Genomic DNA, 14,865 nt, shown 5'->3' with positions numbered 1-14,865 from the left:
AGTGGTAAGTTCACTTATATGCAGTTTGAGATGACTGAACAAGATTACACACTGTATCATTGATACCTACAACTGGGACATATCTGAACTGTATGTTTTCCACTTTAAATGTTTTTTAAGCTAAATTTACCAGATGTACTTAATCCTATTTAATTGTATTAAACCTGCAGTCCTGCATAAAGCCATGAAGTGACATTATGATATCTCAGCAGTGTATGCCAAATGGCAGATTAAGTTCTGCTGCATCTGTGTTTTAATGTATTCTCTGTGCTAACAGCTGGAATAAAAGATTTCTAGGATGGCTGTGATGGCCCTGAGCAGGCTGTTTGCACAAGAAAAGGCTTTGAATGCAACCATGGTGGCCTTCAAACAGTTAAAAGGGAAAACAGATGGCTGTAGAAGACTATGGGAAATTTATGCATATGGCCATATTCTCTGTCTAACCCAGTCCATAGATACAGAAGCATTGTGTACTTAGGTGTAGAGCTGTAACAGGCTTGGGAATTAGTCTTTTGTATGGTTAGGGCTGGACATTTTTCTGTGATTCTATGATTTTAGCTTGCAGAGGTACGAGCCCTTGTTCTATCACAGAACACAGACATTACAGGCCAACATACATTATCATGGAGAAATGCTAGGGGAAAACTATAGATAAGTGGCCACATTTATTATGTGTTTTGCCAGCTCATTTTTTTTGGCACTTGAATCATGCAGGATTTTAGACTGTGATTTTAGATTGCGTCACTAATTTGGCGCAAAGTGTCCGAATTGACTCCACATTCATTATGGTGTTGTTGGCCGACTCCACATTTACAATGTGTCACAAGATTTCATCTGTTTCTATTATACCCTCTGCTATGTACAGATGATTCAGTCAACACTTACCAACCAACTCTCAATATTCAGATATCACCATGTCTGAATCTCACTAATGGAAAAAAAATAAATCATAGTTCTCTACATCAGGTAGCTAAGTCAATGTAAAACGGAAGTCAGATAGAAGACCTTTGGTTTTTTGGTTCCGTTACGCTCTCCCAAAAGTTTAATGCAAAAACCCAACACCGATGTGAGCTGAGTCAAACTGATTTAAAAAAGGGGGTCTGATAAATTACAATGTTTCCATTGTGAACCCAATTTAACACTTATTACACAATAAAGAAATGTGGAATTAAATAGCTGAATAAAAGAAATAAAAACTGGTCATTTTTTTTAAAGTATATTTGTTAAAAGATGTGATGCAAACTTCTACAAATATTGCAATCTCCAATTGCTACAAATTCTAACAATCTTGTCACATGTCAAACATAACAAAATATAGGTGGGAACAGTCACCGATGTTTGCATCCGGTAAATATTTTTTCTACAGTTTAATTGGCGGCCATCATAAAAAATATTTTTGAATATTTTTTTTTCAGCTTTCATATTATTTACAAGTTTTTTTTATTTAATAATAATAATTATAATAAAAATAATAATACTCGTCATCATAAAAAAAAAGCCATCGCCCCAAGACCTTTTGTTATATTTCAGAAAGGATGGGTCCCCAAAAAAAGGGATAAAGGTGCAAAAAGACTAGCCCCAGTGCTGAAAGAGTTAATGAATGGAGGAACTAGCACTGCAGCTTGCGGATGCTGCGAGAGATCCTTTTAAACTCCCGTTGGCCTTTCTGCCACCGTTTGACTGAGGTGATGACCAGCTCCCCTCCGAGCTTTTGTCCCATCACTAAATAGGGAGCGTTAATGTCATTCATCTCGTCGCAGGTACACTGCAGGCCATCTTTAAGCCACAGAACGGTCTTCTTCAAATCTCTTTCGGTTACCCCATTCAGTTTGTAAATGGTTTTGCTCTTTGTCTCCGGGACGATCTTGGTGTCCCCATTGATGTAGGCGATCTCCTTCACTTTTATCTTCAGGGCTAATGAGGGCAAAAAGAAGGGGGAGGCAAGCAGAGAGATTAGTGAGAAAGAGATTGAGAGAGACACTTCCATTAGTCCCCTCAGCAGCCAACCTAGGGCGGGACGTGCTGCTAATGAAACTGTCAGCCCCTGACACAATTACAGCAGGTGGCTCCATTTTTAAACCACAAAGGGCATCAAAGTCACTTTATGTCAAACCCCCATGGTGTCCCTCTGGGACCAGTCCACTGCCCTCAATGTACTGCTTTGTAGAAATGGCCTGGACATGGAAGCAATCACTAAACCCTGCTTTCTCATCCAGTAAATATTTCATGTTATTTAGACATGTAACTGGGGCTGCATCATAAAAGACTTACCCAGGGACATCATTAAAGGAACATTAAACCAAAAGTCCATAATTCATATAAGCAGCTGCTAATATAATCCACACGCATGTATGCTAATGGTTCTGAGAACTGGTGACCATGGGGGGTAGACCTCGACAGTCAGTCAGAAATTACCTCTTATGAGGAACAACAAATTGACTGCGATTTCACAGCAAATTGAGGTGGTATGCAATATAGATGTACTGTGTTTTTTGCAAAAAAGTTGGTGGGGATCCAAACTGAGTTTATGAGTCAGACTTTTGTTTGAATATTTCCAGATTTGCAGCATTATATACATGACTAACACATCATCCGTGCCATAATTTTAGCCATTTCAGATTCCTTAAAAGGGGTTGTACCAAGTTAGCAAGTTATCCATTATATACAGGATAGAGCACAACAAGGTGACTGGTGAGGGTCCGACTGCTGGGAACGCCATTAGTCATTAGAGTAGGAACCCTGCAATATGTATAACAGAGCCCCATTCTTTTGCTGCTCCATTCAATAGTATGGAAAACTTCTGAGCACTCGGGTATCTCCGACACTCCCATTCACTATCTAAGTGAGTCCCGGATATCTAAGTGATGTGCTCGGCAATTTCCAACGTCCCCATTCAATTAAATGGAGTGTCAGGCATGCTTGGCCATGCTTGCTCCAATAGTGAGAATGTGACGCCCATTCTGCGGATTGCTGGGGGTCCAATTCTTATGACCAATGGGATTCCCAACAATCAGACCCTCACCAATTAGCTGTCCACAGAAAAGAGGAGAATTGCTAACTTAGTACAACCCATTTGAACTCTATTCACACACAGCAGATTTTGTTGCTATGATTGTCCTACTCCTCCGAAAGTTTTAAACACAGGTGAATCCACGTTTTCACTTTCTAAAACTCATAATTCTATATTGAGGCAGGCCATTGTCAGTATAATATACAATATATATCTGGAAACAACACAATGTACATTCCCTGAAGCCTACAAGGTTCTCGCCATTGTTTAACATATCCCATGACAAACAGTTATATTACATATAACGGAGTCTGTGATGTAAAGAATAAGTCACTTATGTGGTGAAGTATTCTGCCATTACCACATCATAATTGCTATGGAAATGTCATTGTCTGTCTACTTTATATGAGCCAGTCACAGTCATTATCCTTTGTAAGTTTTTCTTATAATAAAATAACAGCTTGTTTTCATTTGTCAAGATTAATATCCTGTACACCCCAAGGCCAGGGCGCTCCATACAAGACCCGCGATTGTACGTAAGTTATGGCTATACTAGAAGTCAACCGTAAACTTATTTTATCATTCGCATCCAACTAATCAACATCTAACATCATCCATCAAGTGCGCTACAGCCAGGTTCTGCTTGTTATTCCTCCCATCCGAAAGTCATAGCCGCTTGATTTATGTTACCAATACCTTTTGTTTCCTGTCTTAAAGGACCCAGTGAAAGGTTTAAAAGTGTTGTTTATAAAATGGCCCGGCCTCACGTCAGCTCACATCTACATCCTAATTGCTGCGTACACCGCCCAGATCCAAACAAGCCGCACCGGCTGTCAATCACGCTACAATAACAAATTATACTGCAGGGCTACAAAATAGGGATCTCTTTCTGCGCAGCGCAGCCTCATTTGTTTCACCACCAATTCATTCTACATAGATGTTTCTCAGACGTCAGGAGCCGGGGTATGAATGTGCTTCACTGTCATCGTTCTTTCTTACACTTCAGGTCACATTTATTAAACATTCAGTTTAGAATAGTTTTAAGTCTGTAGAAACTGGCAGGGGCCATTGCTAAACAGGCTGCATTTGGGTCACCGTTATGTTTCATAGATAGACTGAGGGCAGTAGATACATTACATATAGTCAATTACAGGTGTATGTTAATGATCCCTAAAATTTGGTGTTTACACTAAATTGTAACAATGAATCAATTCTAAAGCCTGTCTGTCTGGCATCTATCTAAAGTTATAGGTGATAGATACTTAGATAGAGAGATAGATATGAGATAGTAAATATAGAGAGTTAGATAATACATAGATAGATAGAAAGATAAATAAAGTAAATTTTATAAGGAGCCTATAAGATTGTGCTGACTTGGACTTTACTTCAGATAGATAGATAGATAGATAGATAATATACAGCTGGACAGTTAATCAGTAGAAGGACAGATTTTTAATACAAGGATATATAAATAGATATACATGATATGCAAATGGATGGATAGATGTAAGATAGATAGATAGAAACACACAGAAACACAGTTCAGATAGTAAAATAGGTACTTAGGCTGCTATTCTCAATTCTTCTCCCATGGGTAATCCCAGAATAAAAATGTCCAAAAAAGACAATAGGGCACATTTACTAAGAACGGAGCAAACTGCACTATATCCAGTTTGCCTGTATAGTGTGCAGGGGGCGCCAGATTCAGGATTTTTGATGCCAGTTTTTCATGAATCTGGCGCTTCCTGCACTGCTCCAAGAGAATGCACCTACTTTTAACCTTAAACATGGACCGTTCACATTTCTGTCAAACTTTGCATGTTAAATCTGGTGCAGAGCCCAACTGAGGACCAGAACGCCCCTATATGCAAAACTTTGTGTCACATCGGGTATAGAGCGTATGTGGCATGGACACTTCTTAAATAGCTGTGCGAGCAGTTTGCACTAGAAATAATTTGCAAAGTTTATGTGAAAATTGGTGCACGGCCCTTAGTAAATGTACCCCTCTTCATATACCTTATATCATCACTATGAATATTCTTACCAAAATCATTTTTGCAAAGGTTCTCCACAATGTCATTGTCATCCTCGATGCCGTTTTTACAGGCGTCACAAACTTTTGGCGCTGTGAAAAGACAATTAAATGTATTAGGGTGGGGTAATGCCCTGGAAGCAGCAGGGGGCGCTCAGTTCTATACAGTAACATGCTATAGATACGGTATATAGCTGTGGTGTGATATACAGTAACGCAGCTATAGAAAACTCAGGAGCTATCTACAAAGTCCTGCCAGGTGCACTCAGCAGTTGGCACACACTGGGGGCGCTGCTTTCTCTCAACTCTCTGCCATCCTTATTGGAGACATATGAAGGAAATTAGGGTGATATCCATTACTGTTACACGCATATAAACTGAACATATACCGGGGACATCGTTATTTACTGTCACATATTAAATCATGAGAATATACAGTATATATGTAAGATGTTATAGATTCTTTGTACAGTGTTAGCCAATGGCTAGACAGATAAGAAATGAGAGTTGTATATTATTGACTAACTAAAAGGGTTTATAATAATTGTAAGCTTTTGAGTAACTCTGGGCTCTTCATCAGGCCTGGTATAAAACAACATCTGAATAAAACACAGTAGCATCCCTAGTAGAAGGTGAATGGATGGGCACATCACCTGGCATATACAGTGGGGGCACCTTACCTTCTCTAGTGACTGGCACATAGTCAGTGCTGGCTGGTGGGATGCACAAGTCATTGTCTGGGGGGAAGCGACTGCAGTCCAACATATCTGGCCATGGGAAGCCAAATGCAGACATGACCGGGGCACAGCTGTCCTTCACCTGCTCACACAGTGACCGGCAGGGCTTTATGGTTTCATCCAGATCATCAATGCACACTGGTGCAAAGAGGGAGCACAGGAACTTCTTGGTGTCACGGTGGCACTGCTTTTGGATGAGTGGGATCCAGGAGGATGCTTGCTGCAAGACTTCTTTCATGGTCTCATGACCCAGGAGGTTGGGCAGCCTCATATTGGGGTACTCAATGTCATGGCACAAAAGCAGAGTAGCAGGAATGGGTTTGCAGTTGCTCCTCTTATAGGAAAATTCAGTTTGCCCAAATGGAAATAAGCTTTTCACTGAGTCCATGCAGTGGGATGCCAGCAGGATGAGGAAGACGAAGTAGAGAGGCTTCTGGTAACACATGGTTAGGAGTGAGGATGAGGAGAAGCAAGGGGTTCTGCTGCTGCCTGGTGAGATGAATGTGCTCCTCTGGAGAGACAGTCCCAGCCTTCCTCAGGCTGCATGCAGATCTCAGCCTCCACCTTACACCACACTCATCAGATGCTCTGCAAACAAGAGTTTTCTTGATTTTTTATGCTAGTCCAGTGAGGGGGAGGAGGCTGCTGACAACCATCAGAAAAGGATTGGCCACTGCTTTACTTGCTCAGTTGCTCCTCTGGGAATTCTCCCTTGGCAAGGCAGCTTTAAAAGAAATGTAACAGTGTATGTAAATGTGAACAAAGCTTCGCAAAAGAACTCACAAGTGCATTGTCTAATAGAGGGAGCTGAGGCAGGAGGACTGCAGCTACAGGGGAGCCTCACACTTCATAAATACATTTACTCATACTTGTAAACTGGATTTGACTCTTAAAGGGGCTGCTGTGGTGTTTGCTTTGCAGTGTTTGTTGTGAGGCACACCTCAGTCATTTATTTAGATAAACTCTTATCATGCCCATTATGTGCCTCTCTTTTAAGTGATTGTGGGCAGCAATTGTTTATTATAATGAGGCTGAGACTTGTTGTAAATGACACTTGGGGAGGCTTCCTCTTTAGTGACTGCTGCAGCACTTATGTCTATGCACATTGATACTTGCCTGAGACTTGTCAGTTTCAGGGTATTAGCATATTAGCTCCTTAGTGTTGTTACTGACACTTCCACTAATAACAGGGACTCTAGCTAAAGTAGTACTAGCCAAGAGATCAAATCAATTGATATTAGCTCCAAAATTGCATTAAATGAAGTTAAATGCATTAAATTATTACTGATGAGACAGGAACTTGCCATTTCCCTTGTTATTTGGTGATTATATCATCCATTCACTGTAGGTGAGTAATTAGTTTATGGCTTAATTGCTACAGAGGAGATAAAAGCCAGGGATTTAGTAATGACCCTTTTTTCTGTTTATTATTGTTATTATTTTTTATTTATTTCATCCCTTATAAAGAATGGACGGCCATTGTACAAGCTCCTATACATCCTTCATCCTCATAGACTACAAGCTCTTGTGAGCAGGGCCCGCACCCCAATTGTGTCACCTGGCTATGTTATCACTATGTAATGTTGTATTCTGTCTCTATATTTACCCCATGATTTGTAAAGCAGACGAATATGAAGGGGCTATAGAAATAAAGATGTCTTTATTTTAATGTTATAGCAACTAAATGATGGGAAATTTAATGGAATCTGCTTTCTATTTATGGTTTATCTTACATTTTGTGTTATTTTTAGGACTTTATTATAGTTCAATGGGGTTGTCCAGGCTTCAGATTTTTAAAGACCGCATGAAGGGGCTGGAAGCAGAGTGGTAGAGGGAGGCAAGTCTCTTATTTTTACTACTCAGCTTTAAAAAACTTGAAGCCTGGCCAATCCCTTTAAACTAAATTTTACAAGGTTCTAATACAACCCTCACATGAGTCAGTGGGGCTCTACTATTGCCCAAGAGGTAAATATTTTATGAGTGTCTTCTTTTTTTCTTTAGATGGATTTAGACAGAAAAACATAAAATGTACCGCAATACATTGAACGTTGTATAACAGAAGTATTTTATCTTACCATTGTCATATTTGTCATACAAGAGGTGGCTCACAGGGTGCCAATGGCCCAGTAGAATGCAGTTGCCTGCACATGGTGCTGGATATATGAGGAAATGGCATATTCACCAATTGCATTATATACAGTATACTGTAAATATATATATTTTTAGCCAGAGGAGCAATTAGATAATAGATCCACAGGCTACACTGTCAGCCATGTGCAGGCTGTAGTTTATATGAATGGACTCCAGACAACAGGCTGTCGTAAAACAGCATGTGTCTGCTGATTAGTCTGGAGGGCAACTGCAGGACATCTGAATGTTATTGCAGCTCTGCATGATATTATCAGACCTGCCTCCCTGATAAAGGCAGTCACATACACATTAGGTTACCCTAATGGAAACATCCCTAGTATTCCTGCTCAGAAGATTTAGGGGAAAGGAAAAAGAACGGGTACATTGCATTTCATCTCATGGGAGAAAATCTGCAGTTTTAGGCTACTTGCATTAACCCAGTATCGGATTTTTATATTCTATAAGTGATCCATGAAGAACGCTCTACTATCAATGGATCAGTTTTTCGGTCTGTTAAAAGTAACGGTCCAAATAAAAAAGTTGTGTCCTGACCGTTCAAAAACAGATGGCACATAGCCGATCTTCACTGTTATGTGCATCAAAGGGCAATACACCCTAGAATAATAGGGTTACCCATTACAAAAGCCTCAGCGAAACACCAACACACCTGTCCCTTGGTTGAGTCTATTGATGTGAATGGAGCGCATATGCAATACCATGCACCACCTTGAACAAGAAAGTTATGATTTTTGGACAACCTGGAAAAATACCTTAATGTTTAGAGCAATTGCCAAATTCTTAGGGAAAGGTCAACCGTCTAATGTATATAAAGACTTATTGAATCTTTGCTGATTACAAATATCAGGGGAAAAAAGGTTTAGGCAGTTCCATTTCAATACATTTGATCACTTTGTTATTGTGGAGCTAAGCTGTGGAGCCAGGCCTGCATGTATATGGAGGCAGTAAGGGGAATAACTATCAGCATTTGGGCAAGATCTATTTTATACACATGGGTAGCTTTGCACCAAAGTGAAGTAACTTGTTAACATACATTTTGCATTAAATATGCCCTAAGAAATACCCATGGCCGTTACATGCCCACTTGTTGTCTGACACAGACAGTTTTTCACAGAGTTAAGTGTGCCAGCTAAAGGCTGCTGTATAATGGAGCAAAGTGTCTGAAGTTGGCAGGGATGAACAGTCATAAGAATACCACATACATTCAAGTGTCACTTAGGCATGCACAGTGGAAAGTTGCTGGAAAAGCAGTGGAAAACGTGCCAAAAAGGGTGCCAAAGGGTAATAACTCCCAGAATATAATGATTACATAACTGAATGAGACATGCTCTGCCTTTCCAATATAATGAATTGGCAGAGTCTGCTTACATGTGCCTGCCACTTATTTTGGATGGAATTTCTGTACTGCGTTTATTAGACAGAAAGAGCACATGTACTGCATAGTAGCTCTCATACTATTTGCATGTACAAATGTTTGTAATGTATCATATAATTATGAATCCGAATAAGACAAAAAAAGGTTGCCTAGTTGGCTAACTCACTTTTCAAAAATCGGTAAGAAATCCAGCAGAATGTACTAGTACCATAATTAAAACGAAACTTTTAATAATTTAATTCTTAAAAGTTACGTTTTACTTATGGTACTAGCACATTCTGCTGGATTTCTGTATCATATAATTACATTCACAATGTCATGTACTTTTGGTAAAAAATGGTGGAGTGGAATAGAATGTAAACATTCTGGCAGAATAATGTGGAATTACTTATTCTACTATTCCTAGTATTTTTTTTTTAAATGAGACCTCACATTCAGCTTCAGTGATTCTAAATGTAATTATTGTTTCCATTCACTGAGAGCAAGATATTGAAAATGTGATTAGCTAAGGCGTTAGGTCCACAATTGACATATCATATGCTAAAACCTCCATCCACGATCACCTAAATTTCCTGCCAACAGATAACTTGAAACATAGACCTGCTTGAGGATGCAAATGTTGGATTGGATCTAGTGTAAAAAAAAAAATATATATATATAGCGCACACAGATTACACAGCAATGCACAGAACTTGCCAAATCGATCCCTGTCCCCAAAGGGGCTCACAATCTAATCAACCTACCAGTATGTTTTGGAGTGTGGGAGGAAACCGGAGGACCCGGAGGAAACACATGCAAACATGGAGAGAACATACTGGGTAAAGCACTATTATTTACTGGACACATATGTCCTGGACCACTAAGGCCTAACACATATTTTATGATTTTAGCACTTTCTCTGGTATGTCTGTTGTAGTAAATAATTATATTTCCCACGAACTAACTGATCTTGAACTCATTTGATTTGAGCATTGTTGTTCCTAAATGTTATGGCTTCCAGAATTGTATGACCAAGTCAATATTTACCTTGTCAAAACATTGTCAGCACTGATTGGACAGTGTCAGTATCCCAACTAGTAAAATTTTCATAAATGTCTTGGAGGAGTAACATAGGAGCTACACAATACAGCGACTACTAAAACGGACATATCAGAAGATGTGTAACCAGACACATGTCGCAGATCTATACATTTACAGCTAAATACCTCAAAACATAACTAGATGAAGTAGTTATGTGTAATGGAGCACTTTAATCATAAGCTGGTGCACTAATAATAGTGCCCCCACTGTCCTCCACAGCGCAGGGAAATTCTATGTCAGGTCTAACCTGGTGTAGAATTGGGCCATAGACTGTGCCTGATCTATAAGCAGCGTCCATGCCCACTGCACGGGCTAGCACTGCCCCCTCCTCGCCCAACTGGAATTGCGACAAAATCACGGATTGTACAAGGGGTACAAGCTGTGATAAATGTGGCCCAAGGTCTATGGAGCTGCATAATTTTTTAAACAATAACTGTAACATAATTCAACTTGTAATAAAAAAATAAATAAATAATAAAAATATAATAAAAAGGTCTATTTATCTTTATCTAAAAAAAACAGAGCAGGACTGGTAAATAAAGACCATAGATCCTGTGGCTAGCATCCCAATAATAAATCCAGCACTGCTACCTCTTCTTTGGATTTATCTATCCTGTCTACACAGTAGTCTGCTAATAATGGCTTAGTTCTGTAGGTAAATTCTGTGTACAACACCCTGAACATAGCTAAGCTTTCATTGTAATGTGTTTTTAGCTTTATCAGTGTTAAAGTTGCAGGATGCTGTTCTGTGAGGTAGTATTTTACAGGAACCCCTCAGCAGGGGTGTAATGTTATGTCTTGCAGTCTGTTGGAGCTGTTCTTTTACTGACATCCACTTTTGGATTGGTTTTCCAGATGTGCAGTCACTTCTAGCGGCAAGGGGGGAGATTTATCAAGGCTTGTAGGCCAGTTATCTGATGTACAAGCAATGAATAATTTCTTGAGAACCCGCCAGAAATAGCAGTTGTTTCCCCCCTTACACCACCTCTTTACCAAGTGGATGTGAAGGGGGCAGCACAGGACGGCAGAAGGAGATGGGTTGAGCCACCCAATATATCCGTGAGGTGGATAGGTGGGGTTTGTATGCTGGTGCACAATACTTCAGTGTATGATAAATGCGCCCTGAGGAGTTTATCTGTGTCAACATACAGTATTAATAAAAAGTTGTATTTTGTACTACATGAGTCATTATAAAGCTAATTATACACATTAGATTAATGGCAATTGATCCTTTTTATCCTATTACACTTCCTCGAAAATTTGGGCTGGCTTCATATTCTGTAGATAGTGACTTCTATGAGAATATGATTTAGATTCACAATGGTTACTATAAGACTAAAAACACTTTGAGTTGGTAAACTTACTAAAGTTTCTTTAATACTCACTACCGAGTGCGGCAGAACGGTCATGCGCAGCCGTCTGCTCCATTAGTCCGTGGAGCAGTGGGGGTCTCAGCACTGAGACCCCTACTGTTCAGCAACATAGGTCTTATCCTGTAGAAAGGGCCTAACTTGCCTTCGTGGGAAAACCCCTTTAAGTAATTGTTTACCTCAAAAGGATTGATTACACAACAGAATTTGGACAATATACCACAAAGAAATAGGAGAATGCTAGAAATACTTATTTTAAATTCCAATAAGTGAATATATTGACATGTAGATGGCCGCATAGGCACCATTAAATGGGGAATCAATGTGATTGGATACTGTTTTGAATTTATTTTTATAATATATACACAAAGCAGTAGTGTTTAGGGGTAGAGGGTAAGGGACAGCAGCCCCCTGTGTAGTAAGATATGGTACCAGAATCAAAATAACTTCATAGATACAATACCAGAACCAAGCAGCTTACTACTTACGGTAGTTAGAGAACCAGAACCAAGATTACAATATTGATACAGGATCAGAACCAAATTTACTAAATGCATACAGGATTAAAAACAAAATTCCACAGATTAGCCATATATATTCAAAAAAGGGCAGCAAGTATTAAAGTGACCATAACAAAGATTACAACAGGGCCAAAACTCTGTCTCTGTAGGTCGCCCTCATAGAAGTATATAACAGAGAGTCACTGCCCAAGGGAGATGGTGCAGAATTGTGAGCTCATGGGAAATACTAATTCCTTTATTTATATAGTGCACACAGATTACGCAGCGCTGCACACAGCTTGCCAAATTGTGATAAATGATGTCTTTGATCAGAGGGGACTCTTTTATCTTCTACCTGGCCAACATCTCAGTAGTCACAGGGCACCCAATGTAGCCAACAGTCACAGGGACCTTGCAGTGGCCAATAGCCACATGTGACCCCATATTAATACCTCACATGCACATCCACCCCCACATCATCCCAGTAAAAATATCCCTTACGCACCATTGCTGAGTCCTGCATCCTCTAGTTTCTTCTTTCTGCTGTGAGACATTGGGACAGTGGTGGAAGAAGGAAGCGCAGCAGTGCAATTACATCCTGACACTGCTGCGTTTCTTTCCTGGGTGAGAGTGCAATGAATGTAGGGGAAGTCCCTGACCATTTTGCACTCTTTATAAGTTGCAAGGATGCTATTAACTATTTCACTGTCCAGGAATAATACTTGAGCGGCCGTTTTGAGAACTATTCTATTTTGTTGCCATCAGGGACCACCGAAGGGAGTGGATGCCCCTGACATAATTCCAGCAACTGTGGGTCTCTGAACTTGCCCAGGCATGCTGGGTGCTGGTGCTGCTGGTGGCTGTCACAGTTCAATATCACAACATCTGCAGATGTCTGCTCCCTGTGGGCCTGGTCATGGTCGCACCCCCTGTGACCTTGATCGTTATACTGCTCACCCTGCCAATGTCCATAGTAAATCACTACCTGGGCTGCAAACATGTGCAGAAATAGGACTTGCCCAATGTGTGGGCATTTGTGGGCAGTCAGCACCACAACATGGCTGCGCCCAATAGAAAGCAATGGGGACATGAGTTAGCTGCTGAATGTGAACCTAGCTCACGGCCAAAGCACAAACTTTCTCTTTCAACCCATTGGAGCCGTGGGTCACATGACTCACCAGCAGCTGCTTTTCTTGATTTCCTGTCCAATGGTGGGTCAGGAGGCTGTGTGCTCATTACCGGATATCTTTGGCTGCTTATATTAAAGGCTTCGATTAGATTGCATTAGGATTGCATGGGGATAAGGTAGATAGGTGATTCAAGATGAGCAGATGTATATAGTCTACCCCTTTCTTTGTAATACTGCATAAACATTCTCACAGCAAAAAAATGTATCTAGACGAATGCTATGGCATATTCATTAATGTCTATGGATATGACAGATGTCTAAACGGTGTACGTTTGTTGTCCTGTGCGTCTGTATCCTTTTTTTCGGTTCAGAAAAAACGTGGGCTGCTGAGCTTTCCATGTTCTTTTTCAAACCGTATCAAAAGCGTATCGTATCGTATTTTTTAACATTGGTGGCTATGGATGACGTATGCAGAAAGGTTCAAGTGTATGCATCAATACGCCACATCCTTTTATATGGATCTTAAAATTCTCCATCTTGGTGAGGACGTGGCTTCAGAAGGTGCGGGAAGCTGAAGTGAGCAGTCTGGACACATCCTGTTTGGTAGACACACCCTGTGTATCATCATCATCATCATCACAGCAGCTTCCATTGTTCCAGGGAAATTACTGCCAAGGTATTGTTTTTACTCAATGCAAAGGCTTTGGGAATGGGTGATGTGAGTAGACAAAGGGGCACATTTACTTATACGGTCCTGTCGCGATCCCCGATCCGGACGGTCCGACAAAGATTAAGTCTGGTGCGATTCACCAAGATCGTGCGCCCGAGATCCAGCACGTGCCGCTTCCCCGCTGAGGTCTGCCGGAGTTCACCTTCTTCTTCCTGGTGTATGTAAGTGCATGGCTTGCGACACAATTTGAATTGTTAAATCCAGCGCGTTTGACCGAATCCGTTGGATCGTCCGACGACCCGCCCCCGATTTGTGTTGCGTGAAAGCCGATTGCATGCGCCAAAAACCCCAGTTAAATGCGGCGAAATGGAAAAATTCGGGAAACCCAACGGAAGTGCCCCAAAGTGTAGCAAAATGAGAGACCACTCCTGTTATCACTTTCTTTGTATTTTGAATTGTTAAAACTTTATTTCACAGTGACAAAAAAACCTATATGTTTTAAAAGTGTAGAAAAGGAAGCATACTGATGTTACGTGTATGACGTATACGTCAAATAAATGGAGATGGATGACACAAAATGCATCAGTTTTTGTTAACTTTTAGACGTATATGTTTCAGCAATCTAATCTCCCGATTAGATAGTTTGTGCATAGTTTAGCTTTCTAATAAAATGCAGAATTTATAATATTTTACTTAGTTTTAGCTATTATGTTGTATGCTGTCAGCATACTTCAATTGCCTAAATGAGTTGCAATGGTGTAAAAATGTTCCTTGCATATATCCTTCTTGTCTACTGGTGTCACTGTGACATTAC

At 40.3% G+C, this 14,865-nt stretch overlaps 1 protein-coding gene and 1 long non-coding RNA gene across 2 annotated transcripts in view; one reads left to right on the top strand and one right to left on the bottom strand.

Moving 5' to 3' along the window:
* Positions 1-1,200: 1,200 nt before the first annotated feature.
* SFRP2 (secreted frizzled related protein 2) lies at positions 1,201-6,386 on the bottom strand. Its single transcript, XM_072121043.1, has 3 exons — positions 5,723-6,386; positions 5,055-5,135; positions 1,201-1,914 (listed from the first exon to the last, which is right to left on the bottom strand). The coding sequence occupies exons 1-3, from the start codon at positions 6,222-6,224 to the stop codon at positions 1,610-1,612; spliced, it is 888 nt and encodes a 295-aa protein (XP_071977144.1). The 5' UTR covers positions 6,225-6,386; the 3' UTR covers positions 1,201-1,609.
* The window catches only part of LOC140075334 (uncharacterized), a 65,347-nt gene continuing 54,399 nt past the window's right edge, over positions 3,918-14,865 (top strand). The window contains exon 1 of the long non-coding RNA XR_011849395.1: positions 3,918-3,973. This is a non-coding gene — a long non-coding RNA (uncharacterized lncRNA). The remainder of the gene's footprint in view (positions 3,974-14,865) is intronic.

Source organism: Engystomops pustulosus, chromosome 1 (assembly GCF_040894005.1).
Source record: "Engystomops pustulosus chromosome 1, aEngPut4.maternal, whole genome shotgun sequence".
NCBI classification, from domain to species: domain Eukaryota; kingdom Metazoa; phylum Chordata; class Amphibia; order Anura; family Leptodactylidae; genus Engystomops; species Engystomops pustulosus.
Note: the sequence above shows the minus strand (reverse complement) of the source record. Positions and strands in the feature narration are given on the sequence as shown.